Raw genomic sequence first — 15,843 nt, 5'->3', positions numbered from 1 at the left:
TTTCGCTGAATGTTTTTAACAAAACGGAGGATACTTGTTCCTTGGCGAGGTCATTGCCTTATACGGCAGTGACGTAGTGAGTCACATGGTCTTCGGGGTCGGTCGTGCCATCATATAATTTCAGATAAGGCGGCATTTTAAAGGACTTGGGTATGGCATGTAGGACAACATCGTCACTGTATGGCTGCTCGACGAACCGACCGACATCTCTTTTCGGCAAGAGCTTAGGGGCACCCGGTATCTTATTGAACCTTTCTTGGTGTTCTCTTATTTGGCCCCGAAGCGCTTTGTTCTCCCATTTCCTCCATCCTTTTCAAAATGGCTGCGAGAGTGTCGTTACCTGCACCATTAATGACACCGTGAGCAATACCTGTCGTTGGTGGAGGAGGAGGGAATTGATCATGCTGCTCGTCCGCTGGTGGTATAACGCAAGTCCTTGCATTTTCTGTAGCTGTGTCCCAAGCGGGCTTATGGAGTATGCTGGTTAGCGTGTCGGTTAGCCAGGCCTCTAGGAACTTTTTTATTGCTGGTGGCGCCTCCCCCGCCACGGATGTGGAGGCTCCCTTACCAAGAGATTTTGTGATGCTGACGTGGGGAGGGGGTGACCCACCTCGCCCGGGGGAGGCATTAGGCATTGTGTCCTCGTCCACTGCTTCAGAGCTCTCATTGATGATGTGATGATGTTGGGAGGTCACTCACTATTCTCATTCTTTCTTTTTCGTTACCTGCCATATTAGATCTATGTATGTAGAGAGAGAAAGATCTTGTTCTTATTTTCTTTTTTCTTTTCTTTTACGTTAGTAACCATTGTTAGTTGTAGATCTAGAAGAAACTAAAAGATTTAACTAGATAATCCCCACAGACGGTGCCAAATTATTTGACCAAAAAGTAACTTTCGGCTGAAACTATTATTTTTGTGTAATAACGGGTTAAACCTAGTTAATGATAATATCTCTAGATGCGAATCTTGAAAATATGTATGAGGTGGGACAAATTCAGTAAGGGATTGACAATAATAAGCATTAAATAGTCATAAAGTATAGGTAATAATGAGAGAATGGCTAATAATGAAATAGCAATGAATGACATTTGAGTAAATAAGAGAAGTGATTCACCCAATAAATGATGAGCTATGTGATTATTTCTCTTGACGATATGAGTGATAGATAGATCTTAGAACATTCGAAATCTTCTCAGATCTGATGGAAAAGTGTAGGATAATATGAACAAGAATCTTGATAAATAGGTATTTTTTGTATCTTTTCAAGGGGAAGAAAATCTTTTATCAAGGTCTACTCTTATCACAATGAATATCACATGCCTCTATTCATTATCTTTCTTTCTATTTATATGGGACATACCCCAATAAACCCTAGTAGTACAAATATAAAGAATATCTAATAGAATATTCTTCTTAATATTCTGCCCTAATAAACTAGCCGTTACAGTTCATTTTACGGCACTCGACACCGATCATCTTATGCATCTCGACCACGGGCTTTGCCATCTTCTGGTCTATCTCGGCTGACTCTTTTCTCGATATTGCTTAGTCCCAAGTACTGAGACAAATATCGACTCATACAAAAGTAACATTAAAATTCACACTACGTACACATTGTTACATTGAGGAAAAAATGATTATTCTTAAGTTATTCTATTTAAAAAATCAACTTTTGCATTTTGAGAATGTTATATAAGCAGTACACTATCGTTTGGGTAGGAAAAGTATGTAGTCTAGCAATATATGACGGTGATGGTATTTGACTAAGATTATAAGCTGGTCAAAATTATCTTATAAATATTTTTTACGCACTTGGTAAATACCTAAAGTACTTATAGGCCAAAATCTGACAAAGTTATAAGTTGGTCACCCTCAACTTATAATTTTTCAGCTTATAAGCACTTTTAGTTTAATCAAGGCTCTTACTATTTTATCCTTAGTAATATTTTTTAATTCACAAAATTTACTCCCAACTATAATTTTTTCAGCTTATAAGTATTTTTAGTTTGATCAAGGCTCGTACTATTTTATCCTTAATAATATTTTCTAGTTCACAAAATTTCTTTCCTAAAATAGAACTTCTGACTTTCTCTTTATTCCATGTTCGCCGTTCCTTCTTTTTTTACAAAGGGACTCTTAAAATTTAACAATCTTTTATAAAACTAATTGAGTGTATTAATCATTTTAACAAAGGATAGCTTATCAACATTCTTTTATCAAATAAATCAATAACTTATTATCAGTTTTAGCACTGATATCCAAACACATAACTGTTTACTTTATATAATCAATTTTAACGCTTAAAAATAATTTTTAACACTTCAAGCTCATCAACTATTCACAATCCGCTAACCCAAACACTTATTACTCGTGCAAAAAAAACACACAACATAAATTGAACAACCAAATTTATAGTCTAATGGTACCGGTAAATATCTTTCACACAACGAGACATTAATTTTGTGGCTCATTATAAATATTTTTCGTTATATTATCATTTTCATATTAGATCGATAGAAAAAGGAAATCATATTTTAACTGATCATAGAAAGTTGTTTTTTTTTCCTGTTCCTGAGTTCAACTTTCATTGTTCATATACAATTACTGCTTTTTTTTTTGGTCTACCTAAAAAATTACTGTTGACTCATATGATATCGAATTCATTTTTATACTCCGTCCGTTTCAATTTAAATTTACGTGAACTCATTTAGTTGAGTACGGAATTTAATAAAAGAGAGAAAATTTTTAAATTTTTGGTATAAAATAAGATATATATAGTTTGTGTGGTTATAAATAATTGAATATTTTGACACTTGATCAAAAAGTAAATTGAAAGAGAGAGTATTAAAAAAGAAAGAAAAAAACAAAAAGAAATTTAAGTGGACCATTGTCACAAGTTGACATTAGAGGTGATATATCAACAACAGTAACGTATTTTCCGGGAAGCTTTGTGATGTACCTGAAAGAAAATGTCCAATTCAAACCCCCCTTTCCTTCCTTTCCTCCATTGTAACGCACCTCTCTTTCTCTCTCCCTCTCTCAAATTTCATTCTCAATTCTGAACATTAAGTTCCCAAAATTTCAATTCTTTCAGAACAAATATTCGCCATCAAATGCTTTCCCATTTCTCGTAAATGAAATGATCATTCACGAGCTCACTGAAATTATTATTGTTATAGTTTTTGCTTCTTTTATTTAGGTGAAACTATTGAAAATGGACGTAAAAGCGCAATTGAAACGAGGAATATCGAGGCAATTCTCAACAGGATCATTGCGAATGAGCGGTAAATTCAGTTTCAAGAGACAGAATTCATTGGATCCAAAGAACAAGAACATAAGGTTCAGTTTCGGGAGGCAATCGTCACTCGATCCAATAAGGAGGAGTCCATCGTTAGAAAATGAGACAATTAATGCAGTGCCGGAGAATTTGGATTCGACGATGCAACTGTTGTTTTTAGCGTGTAAAGGGGACGTGAAGGGCGTAAAGGATTTGTTGGATGAAGATGATGTTGATGTGAATAGCATTGATTTAGATGGAAGGACTGCTTTGCATATTGCTGCGTGTGAAGGACATGTTGAGGTTGTGAAGCTTTTGTTGAGTCGGAAGGCTAATATTGATGCTCGTGATCGTTGGGGAAGCACGGTAGACTTTTGTTTCTTAATTACTATTTTTACAATTTTTTTGGATCATTAACTTCTACATGTTTGATATATTGTCTTTGGTATGATGAAGATTTTTACTCCCGGTTACATGTTTGATATGGAAATGTACAATCACATTTTAGGACAAACTAAAAAAGAAATACGATCACATAAATTGGGATGGATGGAATATTGGATCTTACCTTGAATAATGTAAAATGTTATGTGAAAATATCTTTCTCACTTACTGGTGCAAGTCATTTTTACGGCTGTTACTCTTATCACTTGTTTCAATCAGCATTTTCACGACAATGAACCCGAACTATGATAATTAAAAAAAGGCAGCCCGGTGCACTAAGCTCCTGCTATGCGCGGAGTCCAGGGAAGCGCCGGACCACAAGGGTCTATTATTCGCAACCTTACCCTACATTTCTGCAAGAGGCTGTTTCCGTTGCTGTTCGCTATTCTCCTTGACATATTGTCCCTGATAATATGAATAAGGGGGGTGGAATAAAGTTTCAATTCCTCAGAAAATTTGGCAACTGTGAATCTATGGGGAACAAAAGTTGGTTTGCCTGGCAAACTATTCTGTTGCTAGTTTCTTCCCTGATTTGTGAATAATCGTGAGAAGGACTAGAGGAACAAGAAAATTTTGTTGACATAAGATGAGAAAGGACTTAAAAGGGTTCAAGTGGCTTCAGCAAATCTCACTTGAGAGGGAAAAATGCAAACCTTATGACATTTACAGACTATATGTTTCTTTATTTTTCAATTTTGTTTATCTCTTTGCATCTGAGCAATACCATTTATAACGATTCAAATTCATAATGCAGGCTGCAGCTGATGCAAAATACTACGGAAACGTTGAAGTTTACAATATCTTAAAGGCCCGGGGGGCCAAAGTCCCGGTAAGTGGGAAGATAATTTTCTGGTTAGAGTGAGTTTTATTATATTATGGCACTGAGTATTAGTCACGTTGCTAGAAAACCAGAAACACACCAATGACTGTAGCAAATCCTCGAGAAGTTCCAGAATATGAACTCAATCCACTGGAGCTTCAAATCCGGAAAAGGGATGGAATCTCGAAGGTAAGGTATCTCTTGGATTTCAGAATAAGGATGTTTCAGTTTTGATAAATGATGAAAGCATTAAAATGCCATGTTTGCAGTATGCCTGGTAAAAGAAAATTTCAGAAGTTGTAATTGTAAGCTGTTTGATTTTCACTAGAAGAACTGTATACTTTGTAGTAACCTATGTTCGAAGATGCAGCCTTCTGGTCGTGAACTAAAATTGAAATGGATGGCGCTGTGATTTTTCTATAGAAAAGATTGATCCTCGGTCCATATATAACAAGGAGATCATCTTACGACATGGTTATCTGAAATCAGCTTTAGTTTATCCTCTTTAATTTCTGATGGTTGCAGTGAGCACTTTGTCATAACTCTGAGATTTTTAGGTCTACTTTTAAATTTTCAGCTTGTAAATGGATGAAACTTCTTAATCAAATTATGTCATCAAACATAGTTCATTTGCAGCAAGTTAAGATTCAAACTATCGTAGCAGGCCTCACTTGAAATTTCTAACTTTTTGCAAACTTTTGAACATTTATTTCCTGCTTTGCTTCTTGAAGGAAGCTATGAAACATCTGGGCCGACTTGCCTCTCCTCTTGTGTTTTGTTTTTGATTTTACATAGCCTCTTCATGGATTTCGTGCTTGATTTTGCATAGCTAATTTTCAGTCTTTTCTTAACAACTTCGCTGCAACTTTCTTTTGACTTTTGACAGGGTTCATATCAAGTTGCTAAATGGAATGGGACTAAAGTTTCTGTCAAGATACTTGACAAGGATAGCTATTCAGACCCCGAAACCATGTATGTTGTCAACGTATTTTCAGTTAATCTTCTATTTCACGTCCATAGGCCACTCTGTTCTCGGATTGGGAAATATGCTTATATTTTGGACTTCAGCTAGTAACCATGTTGCCTGATTCTCTGTAACTAGCAAGCTTTGACATGTTACATTAATGTGGCTATTAAATTTGCGGTGCGGCTTTGGTAGATGTTTTATCCAGCTTATGTTGGCTTGTCACATGTTGAAACCGTTGTTTTCTTCACTTCTCTTGGGGGACATTTCATGTATTCCGTGTGGACTTATTTCTTGTGTATATAGGCGAAGCCCAGACTGCTAATATTAACTTTGATGCTTATCGTTTCAAGGAATCTGTCTAAGAAAACTCGGAAAGTTTCCTAGTGTTAGTCAACAAGTAATTGCCCAACAAAAGAAAACAGGACATATTGGAGTACTTTCATGTTTGATTAAGCAAGGCTGTTCTCTAAGTTGCATTCTGTTATATAACAGTCTTGTGGGCAAGTTGATGACATCATTATGTGTGCTTAAATCTAACACTGACCTTTAATTACCTATATTGCTGGGACTCTCCAAAAATGCTGCCGCACTACTTTTGGAGGATTCAACACGAACACCGCGGCATTTTTGAAGAGTCCGAGCAACATAGTAATGTACAATTGATAGGTAGTTCTTTGCTTTTTTATGCTTGGTAGATTGTGAACACGGTATTGAGATGGCTCCGTAGGTGCCTTTATGAAATTTTCATCAGAAAATCAAAATCCCTGAAGAAGCTGGAAATACATCTGTCAAAAATATAGCGGTGCATTTCCTTCATTTATGTGAATCCTGATGTATAGCATACTCCAAGGTCTTTATCCATGAATCTTATCCTTTTGAGCATGTAAAGTGATAGAAAGACGAAATTATGCGTCCCAAAAGGAAATCCAGCCTTTAAGATAAAGACTCTTTATATTCATATGTTTATGTAATGCTGGCAGATTGAGTTTTTGAGCTGATAGAATGCATCCTAGGTTTGTAGTAATATATAATAAGTTGAGAAATGAGGATAACACCTGGTATTTTTGGTGGCCTTCTTGTTAGGGATTTCCCCCAATTTCATCCTATCATTTCTCTAAAACCAGAAATTTGGAATGCCCAATTCTATAAGCTTCTTTGTGATTTTCTACACCCTAGTTATGTAGGCTGGGGTTCCTCGACTTTGGTTTGTAGCATAGTAGTATAATACGTAATAAGTCGACGCTCACATATGTTGTTTGCGACAGCCTCCTTGTGTAGTTTACCTTATTCATCCTAACACTTCTCTGAATCCAAATTTAGGATGCATACTTACCAAGCTTCTTTGATTTTATTTTACTGCCGCTAGCTATGGTCGTCAGTTCATCAAAAATGAAACTTAGTACACTATCCTTTTTATGGTGCCTGTCTAAAAAAAGGGCAGTCCGGTGCACTAAGCTCCTGCTATGCGCGGGGTCCGGGGAAGGACCAAGCTTCTTTGATTTTATTTTACTGCCACTAGCTATGGTCGTCAGTTTGCCGAAAATGAAACTGCGTACACTATCCTTTTTCTGGTGCCTGTCTAATTTAAGAAAAACTTATTATTTTCATTCATGTGTGATTGCCGCAAAGTTGCACTCAGACATTGAAGTGATTCAGGGGAGATGCATTATTTCCAAGTGCCTTGATTCATGAGAGAGGACAGAACCGCTACTTTAGTTTTACCATATTATAATAAGATCATTTAGACTATCTTCTGAAATATATCTTGGTCTAATGGTTGATGAGAACTTTTTGTAATTGGGGAGAAATTTTTGGGGCTGAGATCGGACTGCTTAAAACTCCAGTCTTGTACATGATTCACATTTTTCTCCTTGCAGAACCAATTTTTTCATTATTAGACCGTGTAGCTTCTCACTTTCTTTTTTGATATGTCCTTTTGGCTTCACATTTGGACAAATCACTTTATCAGTTGTTATTTAGGATTTGTCAATTCTTATTGTTGAGTAAACTGCTTTTTCTCTTGATGACGATTGCCTTAACTCCATGTCCTTCGTATGCAGAAATGCTTTCAAACATGAATTAACTTTGTTGGAAAAAGTACGGCATCCTAATGTGGTTCAATTTGTTGGAGCCGTTACACAAAATATACCAATGATGATAGTATTAGAGTACCATCCAAGTGTAAGCTCTCTCTATCTCACCTTGTTCCCCACAAAATCCCTTCTTCACTCTATCCACCTACACACCAAATATTGTATATTATTGAGAAAATATTTTGATCAGCTCTTACATCAATAGTACATTCAATTTGTGTTGCGATCTCTCCCCTGATGTGTTTTCATTCTTATCGATTTTATGCGCTTTATTTATTGTTGCTTCGCTGAACTTTCCAAGGGTTGTTGCATTCATTTATTGTTGATTTTTCAGGGTGACCTGGGTAGCTATCTTCAGAAGAAGGGACGTCTATCGGCTTCTAAGGTTCTAAGATTTGCACTTGATATTGCCAGGCAAGTCTGTTTTCTTTTATGCGTACTGGAAAAAAAGGCTCTGTTAGTACACTCGAGAATTCTTTTGTTATTTTTAATTTTTTATGCTGATAAGATGATGTACTTTCTTTGGTTGCCATCCTGGTTATGACATATGATCTTGATTTTCAGGGGCATGAATTATCTTCATGAATGTAAACCAGACCCAATTATCCATTGCCTTTTAATGCCAAAGTAAGAAAACTAAATGCTTTATGATTCTCAGATGTTAAATGATCTTTTTCAGTGCACTCATTGAGGTGTCTACTTCGTTTAATGTTTGTAATTTTTGTAAGGTGCCAGAAATATTTTGCTGGACAATGGAGGTCTATTGAAAATTGCAGGATTTGGTTTAACTAGATTGTCAAACATTTCACCTGACAAAGCAAAGTTGGTGCAGCCTCAAGGCATTGACCGTGCAAGTAAATATTTAAATTTGAGCACACATATTTTAATCCCAATAATAGGCAGAAAAAGAGTCTTCTAGTTTGATATTAGTGTCCTCTGTAAAAACTTCAGGTGCTGGACTTAAATGTATTCTTATTTCATGACAGGAGGAATTGTAATTGCAACGCAATTGTTGACTATTACATTCTCTTTCTTGTTACTTGTAGGTCCCTATACAGCACCTGAGATTTATAAAGATGAAATATTTGATAGAAGTGTGGATGTATATGCTTTTGGAGTATTACTTTATGAGGTACCAATTCAATTTCAGATCATTTAACTTATGGCTGCATTTCTTTTTGCTGCATAATTATTTTAGCTAATTGGAACATCACTGTTGTGCAATAGAATTCAAACATTCTTCTTTTGCTTGTATGTCTTTTCTATTTTGTTTTCAGAAAACTCTAGTCAATTCTGCCGACCTGCTGCTATATGATTTAGTTTACTCTGAGTTTTAGTTAAACTTTGTTGGGTATAGATGATGGAGGGAACACCACCTTTTCATCCCAAATCACCTGAAGACGCTGCTAGATTGATGTGCAAAGAGGGTAAAAGACCATCATTCAAGTCAAAATCTAAGTATCCGCCGGACCTTAAAGAGTAAGCCCAGCTGTTAATTTTTCTTTTAAATACTCGGATGCATCTGGTCTTTTGCAGTTTGTATGCAGTTATAGAGTAGCAACATTATGTACTAATATAGCATATGTTCCCTGCCATGCTCCTAGTACTTCTAATCAGTGGCATAAGCCACACTTTGCCAAGGGTGGTAGCAACCCCCTTCGCCGAATAAAAATACTGTGTATGTAGGTCAAATATTACTTTATAGGGCTGTATATTATATTTTGAGCACCTTAACACAGTTGAGTGAGGTAATCCAGCAGTCCAGGGCGTTCAAAGTGAGGTGTTGTTCACGGGTTTGAATCCCTGTCCAAACATTTTTATCTGTTCATTTTGTTTGCCAAAACAAAATGGAGACCACCATGTGTGGTCTATTTGACTCTTTTTCAATCTAAAAGAATTCCTAATAAATAACTCTTAAAACTTAAAGTCTGTGTAAATACAGACAACTAATCTTAAAAGTTTTTTCTTAAACAAAATTTATAATTTAGAAGTCTAGCTCTACAAAATTTCTTCTACAAAAGTCCTTAACATACTACAGACCCTCTCGACTCTCTTTCCTCTGTTCTATGCTTACTTTTTATTAGTAAAATTTCTTTTGTTGTCTTGTTTTATGTTAGGTTTGATTTATAAAATTATCGTTCTATTACAAGTGTTTTAATTGTTTAACTAAATGTTGTGTGATTTGATTTAAAAATTTCGGTGCACCCATTCATCGAAAAAAATGATTGTCGACTTTCTTAAAGTTTGAACACCCTTGGTGAGATTCCTGGCTACGCTACTGCTTCTAAAGCATATGACTTTTTGCGAAAGAATTCAGAAAAGGATTATTCTTTGCTGTTTTGTTTTACGGAAGTAATGTGTAGGTTGTTTTTTGGCTTCTGGGGTGGGTGCTATCTGATTGCTTAGTCCAGTATTATGTGATGTCCGCTTGTCTTTAATCTCGCATTCTCCAATTTGACGTACTTTTCCTATCAGAGCTTTTTGAAGTTCTTGGGCAATTCATTCTGGATGACGATTCATTTTCCCGTGTTTGTCTATCTGATGATAAAATGCCCAGCTTTATATTGTGCATTGCCTTATTTTATATTTCCTTATATTTTACCAATCATAAAGTGTATAACAACAAGATTTTGCACAATCTGGCAATCTTCCCCCAACATCATCTGACACTAACAAGGCTCTTGTATCTCATTGCTTTTGTTGATCTTATTACTTTAGCATAAGTTCAGTGGTGATTTTTGTGTTTCTCTTACTCACTTTACTGGATGTCTAGGTTGATTGAAGAATGTTGGCATCTAGATTCTTTTGTTCGGCCAACATTTTCAGAGATAATTGTGCGCATGGATAAAATTGTTGCAAACTGCTCGAAACATGGATGGTTGAAAGATACTTTAAAGCTTCCCTGGTAATGCTTCCAATACACTACTTTGCATGTTCTGGATCTTTATCTTTTCAGTTGTTTACGTTATGTAAAGTTCCTCTGACCTAGAAGAAAAGATTCAGCACCATAGATAACTTCTGCAAGAATTGAAATTGTGGTGTTACAACCTTTAGATTTTTAACATTCACACACTCTCTCTCTCTCTCTCTTTCCCTCAGTGTGTTTTTAAATTAGTTGTAACAACTTAACCGGCAAACTTATCTATGCAAAACACATTACTGACTTGAGTGCCGACAAGTGAATTATAAGTAGTTTGATGAATCTGTATATTCGAGTAGTCTTTTACGTAACTTTTTAAAAAATCAGATGATATAAAGTCGTTTTTCTAATTGGTCCTACATTATCAAGCGCGTCACCTTTCTAATATCAAGTGTACCAGTTCACTGCAGAAGTTCTGTGAATGTTAAACTTCGCCTAAGAATGTTCCAACTTCAGATTTAGTTCATTTTTTTACATTCCTCTTGTTTATTTTTCTTTTTGCATTTCTGAGTGCAATATTTTGTGACAACACAATAGAAGTAGATAACAGGGAACATGTCATAGATGAATTTCTTGGTGCAGGTTATAGAGTGCAAATAATTGCGGTGAACTTGGACATATCTTGATGCAGTGAAGAATATTAACCAACATTCTTGTGGTATTTGGTATAATGTGGATGTATGGCAAATTATGGTATCATACTAAGCTCTCTGCTCTCTTTGCAAGAATCCTTGTCAGCTTCATCTTCTTGTTAAACCAAAATAAAGGAAGATTGCAGGGTGTGATTGGAACAAGAATTAAAACTTCAGGCACAGCGTCTCTAGTTTTGAGTAAGTGGAGCTCTTATTAAGTTGGAACATCTCTCTATTTTTAAGCATTCAGTAAGTAAACTGTATTCTGCTGTATAAGGAAAGAGGAAATATCATATAAGAGAGAAACTAGAAATCACCATATATTCATCTGTCTTTCTTCTCATATTATATAAAAGCATTTTCGAGAATTCATTTCGCAACTCTTACATAAATGTATCCCTTTTTGTGCCTTTTCCATTCGTCTCTATTATTTCCTATGCTTTTACAACCTAAATACGTTTCAGTTTACCGCCTTCTTTTGTACGACTCTTTTATTAAACCCCTCAAATCAAGTACCGAGTAGAAGGGTCATACTTTATAACAGTTAGATAATATATACTCCCCGTTTTAATTTATGTGAATCTATTTGATTGTATACGAAATTTAAAAAATAAAAAAAAAACTTTTGAACTTATGATATAAAATGAGGCATATATATTTTGTGTGGTTATAAATCATTGCATAAAGGTAAATTGTTTCCAAATAAGGAAATATGTCATTCTTTTTGGCACGGACTAAAAAGAAAATAGGTTCACATAAATTGAAACGGAGAGAGTAACTAAGTAAACCAAAAAGTAGCAATATATATATCTATCTATACTATATTTAAAAGTCTTTAGCGAAATATCGTTCGCTTTTTTTACCCTTTAGAAATATATTTTATATTGGACAAAATAGTAATTTGCTTATCTTCCTACTATTTAGGACTTCTAAATCAACTAAAATATTATTTATTATATCTTTCCTTATTTGATTTCTTTACAATTAATGAATGTTCAAGCTAAGAGATTTTGGCCAAACAAATTAAAACACTTAGTGGAAAGGAAAATTGATAACGTAGATTTATGGAAATAATCCGCCTATTCAATTCCTTTTTTTCCTAAATATTAGAAAAAGTATAGTTATAGTTGTCTCATAATTAAATTAAATAATTTATATTAGGTAAAATTGTAATTAATTTTAAAGTTATTTTCTACAGAATTCAAATAAAGAAAGATATAATAAATAAAATTATAGTTGATTTAGAAATCCTACATATTAGGAAGATAAGCAAAATACTATTTTGTCCAATATAAAATATATTTTTAAAGGGTAAAAAGGCAAATAATATTATATAAATATTATACAAATTGATATAGAGAATCTTCTACACTATCTTAAAAGCATGAAATCTCAGCAAATAATTAAGCCTTTGAATTAATAAATTAGCAAAAAAATTCAATTCAATATTTTTCAAAATCATTATGTAAGTAAAATTATTTGTCAAGTTGATAAAACTTTTAAGGTACATAAATTTATCTTCACTAGAAAAGCATCGGCCGTGAAAGAAATAAGAAAATAGAGCAAAATCCATTAATAATATAGTATTAAAAATTAGATTGCTAAACATGCTAAGTTGAAGCATTAAGGATGTTACATAAGACAAAAGGTATTCACAAGAAGTGTTGTTATCATTTTTCTTTCTTTGTATATTCATTCCAATAAATGATAATTTCCTATATTTTTAATATAGTATTATATATTTTTGTAATTCAATATTAGTTACTTAAAACTTTTATCGTTATTTATTAATAATTTTCTATGAGGAGTTGTACCTCATCACTCACAAATTTCTAAAATACCAAAAGATTCAAATTCTTCAATTTGTTTTGTTATCTTTGAATAATTGTGGTAAAAGTATCTTTTGTGTTATTTGTTTATAGTATTTGGTAACAAAGATAACAATAATTTTCATAAGATATTTCACGCCTCCTAAATCATAATAAGGGCATATAAAAACTTATGTGGAGTAGGATTTCTTTGTTTATTAAGCAAGCTTAATGAGATTAATATTCGTTATTTTAGGAACTTACATTTTTTTCTCTAATATTGTTCAATAATAAAAAATATATATTATTTAATAATATTTATGTAACTTTTAAAATTTGTATATTCATTGACACGCGTAGGTACACGCGCAAAGTGCATACCTTATATATATATATATTTATTGTGGGCTAAGTGACCACTAGCCATCAGTACGTACCTTATACCTGAATATTGGGGTGGGCAAATGGGTATGGCAAACATTTAGGGGTTCTTATGATAATGTACAACCCAAACAAACAGGTTACACCTAAGGGGAAGGTATTACCAGTATCTATACCGATCGGTATCCGTATCGGGCCGTACAGCTCCTGATTGGGGTAGAGGTGAGGGATTTAGGTAAAGGATAAGGGCAATGGGAAGGTACCAGAAATAAATACCTTTAGTACTAGTACAATTAGTACCCTTAAGGTATCGGACCGGCCCGTACCGGTACCCTTAAGTTTTTTTTCTTTAAATGTGGCCGTTTTTGTACCGTTAGCCACTGGTTATTTTTAAAAAAATAGTCGTTGCCAATGGCCAAAAAAAGGCTATTTTTGCCTCCCTACCCCCTACCCCCTAATTTATATTTTTTAACCTTTATGTTTGTTCAAATACACTTTGACCCTATTTTAAAACTATAAAAATCTCATTTCATTCTTTTAATTTTCACACAAAACTCTCATATCTCTCTAATTCTCTATCTCTCTATCTCTAATTGCAATTAACGTTCTAACACTCATATTAATTTTCGCATTTAGTTTTGTTATACTTGTGTTGCTATTTTTTATAATTTTAATTATTTATTGTTAAAATAGCTCCTAAAATGGTAAATAAATGTGTAATAGATTGACTAAGGGTAATACTAGGGGGGAGGGGAGATCCTCATTATGAAACAAATTCTAACCAATCCGGGTTTAGGCGTTACATATAAGAAACGTATAATCCTGATTTTTAAGGTTTTCCTAGAACAACTTTTAGAAATAATGTTTGTGGATGGAGGAAATGAAGACTTGCTGACATATCGGAATAGAAGAAACTTTGGCCTTGCAGAAATAATTCAAGAAGACGGATGCTTATAGTGAAATACTATCTACCGGAGACACCAGGGACGCAGAAAAACAAGTGCTATCAATTTCAAGCGAAGAACCAATAAAAGTTATTAAAAAATTTCATAAATTATAATTTTATTTTAATAAGTATAGAAATAAAAGTATTGAATTTGTTTCATCCATTAAAGTTTGTTAGTATTTAAATATAATTTTTTGTTATTTTTAATTTAAAATTACCTCTAAGTACCGATACTGCACCCTTAAGTACCGCACCCTTAGGACCGATAGGGGTACTGGTATGTTACCAGTAAAAGTACCCTTTCCCCGCATCCTTAAATCCCTTTAAGAAAGATACCCTTAAGAAACCCTCCCCTTACCCTTACTGTACCCTTAACTCTTAAGAACCAATACCCCCTCCCCCCCTAGACAGCCCTACACCTTATATAGCCTAATAATTACTTAAACTTAGACTAGCCAAAAGATTTTAATACTAAATTTGGGGAATGTCAGGACCCGAAATCCCAACCTCGGAGTCATGATTGCGCCTAATATCCACCTGTTAGGCAAGCCGACGTGAGATAATTAAATAGCCGATTTTAAACAGTTAAATCACAATGATGATATACAACGAGAAATAGAACTCAAACCAACACCGTACTAATATAAGTCATATGATAATATCTACTCACAAAGGTCTTGAGTCACGAGTACACGAGCAACTAGAAGTCTACAAACAGAGTATGAAAATAAATCAACTATTTCGAAGGAAACGAACAGTAAAAGTGGGAAGAGGAAGGGGACTTCAAGGTTTGCGGACGCCAACAGATCTACATCAAGTCTCCCTATGCAATGATCAGAGCCGACGCACCGCTGGGACCAATACCAGTATCTGCATAAGAAGTGCAGAAGTATAGTATGAGTACAACCGGCCTAATATACTCCTTAAGTGTCGAGCCTAATCTCGACGAGATAGTGACGAGGCTATGACAAGAATCCTATGTAAATAAATCTGTACAAGTGTATATGAAGCAGTAACAATAACAGAGAATAATAACGTACAAATTGGGAGGGGACATGCAAAAAAGGGGAAAAATATGATAACTACGACAGTATGAAATCACGTAATAGCCAAATAAATCATCAACCAATGAAATCAGATAAACCAATGATATGAAAATGGCACGGCATCACCCTTCGTGCTTTTACTCTCGTCCTTACCATGAAATGATGATATAAGTAAAGTGTTGGCATGGCATTGCTCTTCGTGCTTTTACTCTCAACCTCACCATGTAACAATGAATAAATGAGATGAATGGCACGACATCACCCTTCGTGCTTTTACTCTATTCCTTACTATATATTAACCAATAAATGAGATAAATGCAATGGCACGGCATCACCCTTCGTGCTTTTACACTCTTCCTTACTATGTAATGAAGATAATATGAATTCAGGAAATAAATAATACGGGGAATGTATTTAATCTCAAATATGATGCCAAGATACCAAATTTCAACTTCCAAAATACTCAACAATTATGAATTAAGCAATAATTACGAAAGGAATAATCAAG

General features: G+C 34.4%; 1 protein-coding gene across 4 annotated transcripts; it reads left to right on the top strand.

Annotated features, from left to right (window-relative positions):
- The first annotated feature begins 2,941 nt into the window (after nucleotides 1–2,941).
- LOC107784994 (integrin-linked protein kinase 1) lies at nucleotides 2,942–11,537 on the top strand. Of its 4 annotated transcripts, none has more exons than XM_016606202.2 (12): nucleotides 2,942–3,644; nucleotides 4,477–4,551; nucleotides 4,627–4,731; nucleotides 5,429–5,514; nucleotides 7,570–7,690; nucleotides 7,937–8,016; nucleotides 8,167–8,229; nucleotides 8,338–8,456; nucleotides 8,649–8,734; nucleotides 8,960–9,081; nucleotides 10,376–10,507; nucleotides 11,105–11,537. In XM_016606202.2, the coding sequence occupies exons 1-12, from the start codon at nucleotides 3,216–3,218 to the stop codon at nucleotides 11,109–11,111; spliced, it is 1,425 nt and encodes a 474-aa protein (XP_016461688.1). In that variant the 5' UTR covers nucleotides 2,942–3,215; the 3' UTR covers nucleotides 11,112–11,537. The 4 variants fall into 4 exon arrangements, with proteins under 4 accessions (XP_016461688.1, XP_075086844.1, XP_016461690.1 ...); XM_075230743.1 differs by having other exon boundaries at nucleotides 2,950–3,644; nucleotides 8,589–8,734; XM_016606204.2 differs by lacking the exons at nucleotides 10,376–10,507; nucleotides 11,105–11,537 and having other exon boundaries at nucleotides 2,950–3,644; nucleotides 8,880–9,017.
- The last annotated feature ends 4,306 nt before the right edge of the window (nucleotides 11,538–15,843 follow it).

This window comes from Nicotiana tabacum, chromosome 15, assembly GCF_000715075.1.
Source record: "Nicotiana tabacum cultivar K326 chromosome 15, ASM71507v2, whole genome shotgun sequence".
NCBI classification, from domain to species: domain Eukaryota; kingdom Viridiplantae; phylum Streptophyta; class Magnoliopsida; order Solanales; family Solanaceae; genus Nicotiana; species Nicotiana tabacum.
This window is presented reverse-complemented; position numbering and strand designations above follow the sequence as displayed.

Coding starts and splice junctions, on each gene's coding strand:
- LOC107784994 (XM_075230743.1), top strand. CDS start 3,216: ATGGACGTAAAAGCGCAATTGAAACGAGGAATATCGAGGCAATTCTCA. Junction 5,515..7,569: donor TATTCAGACCCCGAAACCAT/GTATGTTGTCAA, acceptor CTTCGTATGCAG/AAATGCTTTCAAACATGAAT. Junction 9,082..10,375: donor TATCCGCCGGACCTTAAAGA/GTAAGCCCAGCT, acceptor CTGGATGTCTAG/GTTGATTGAAGAATGTTGGC.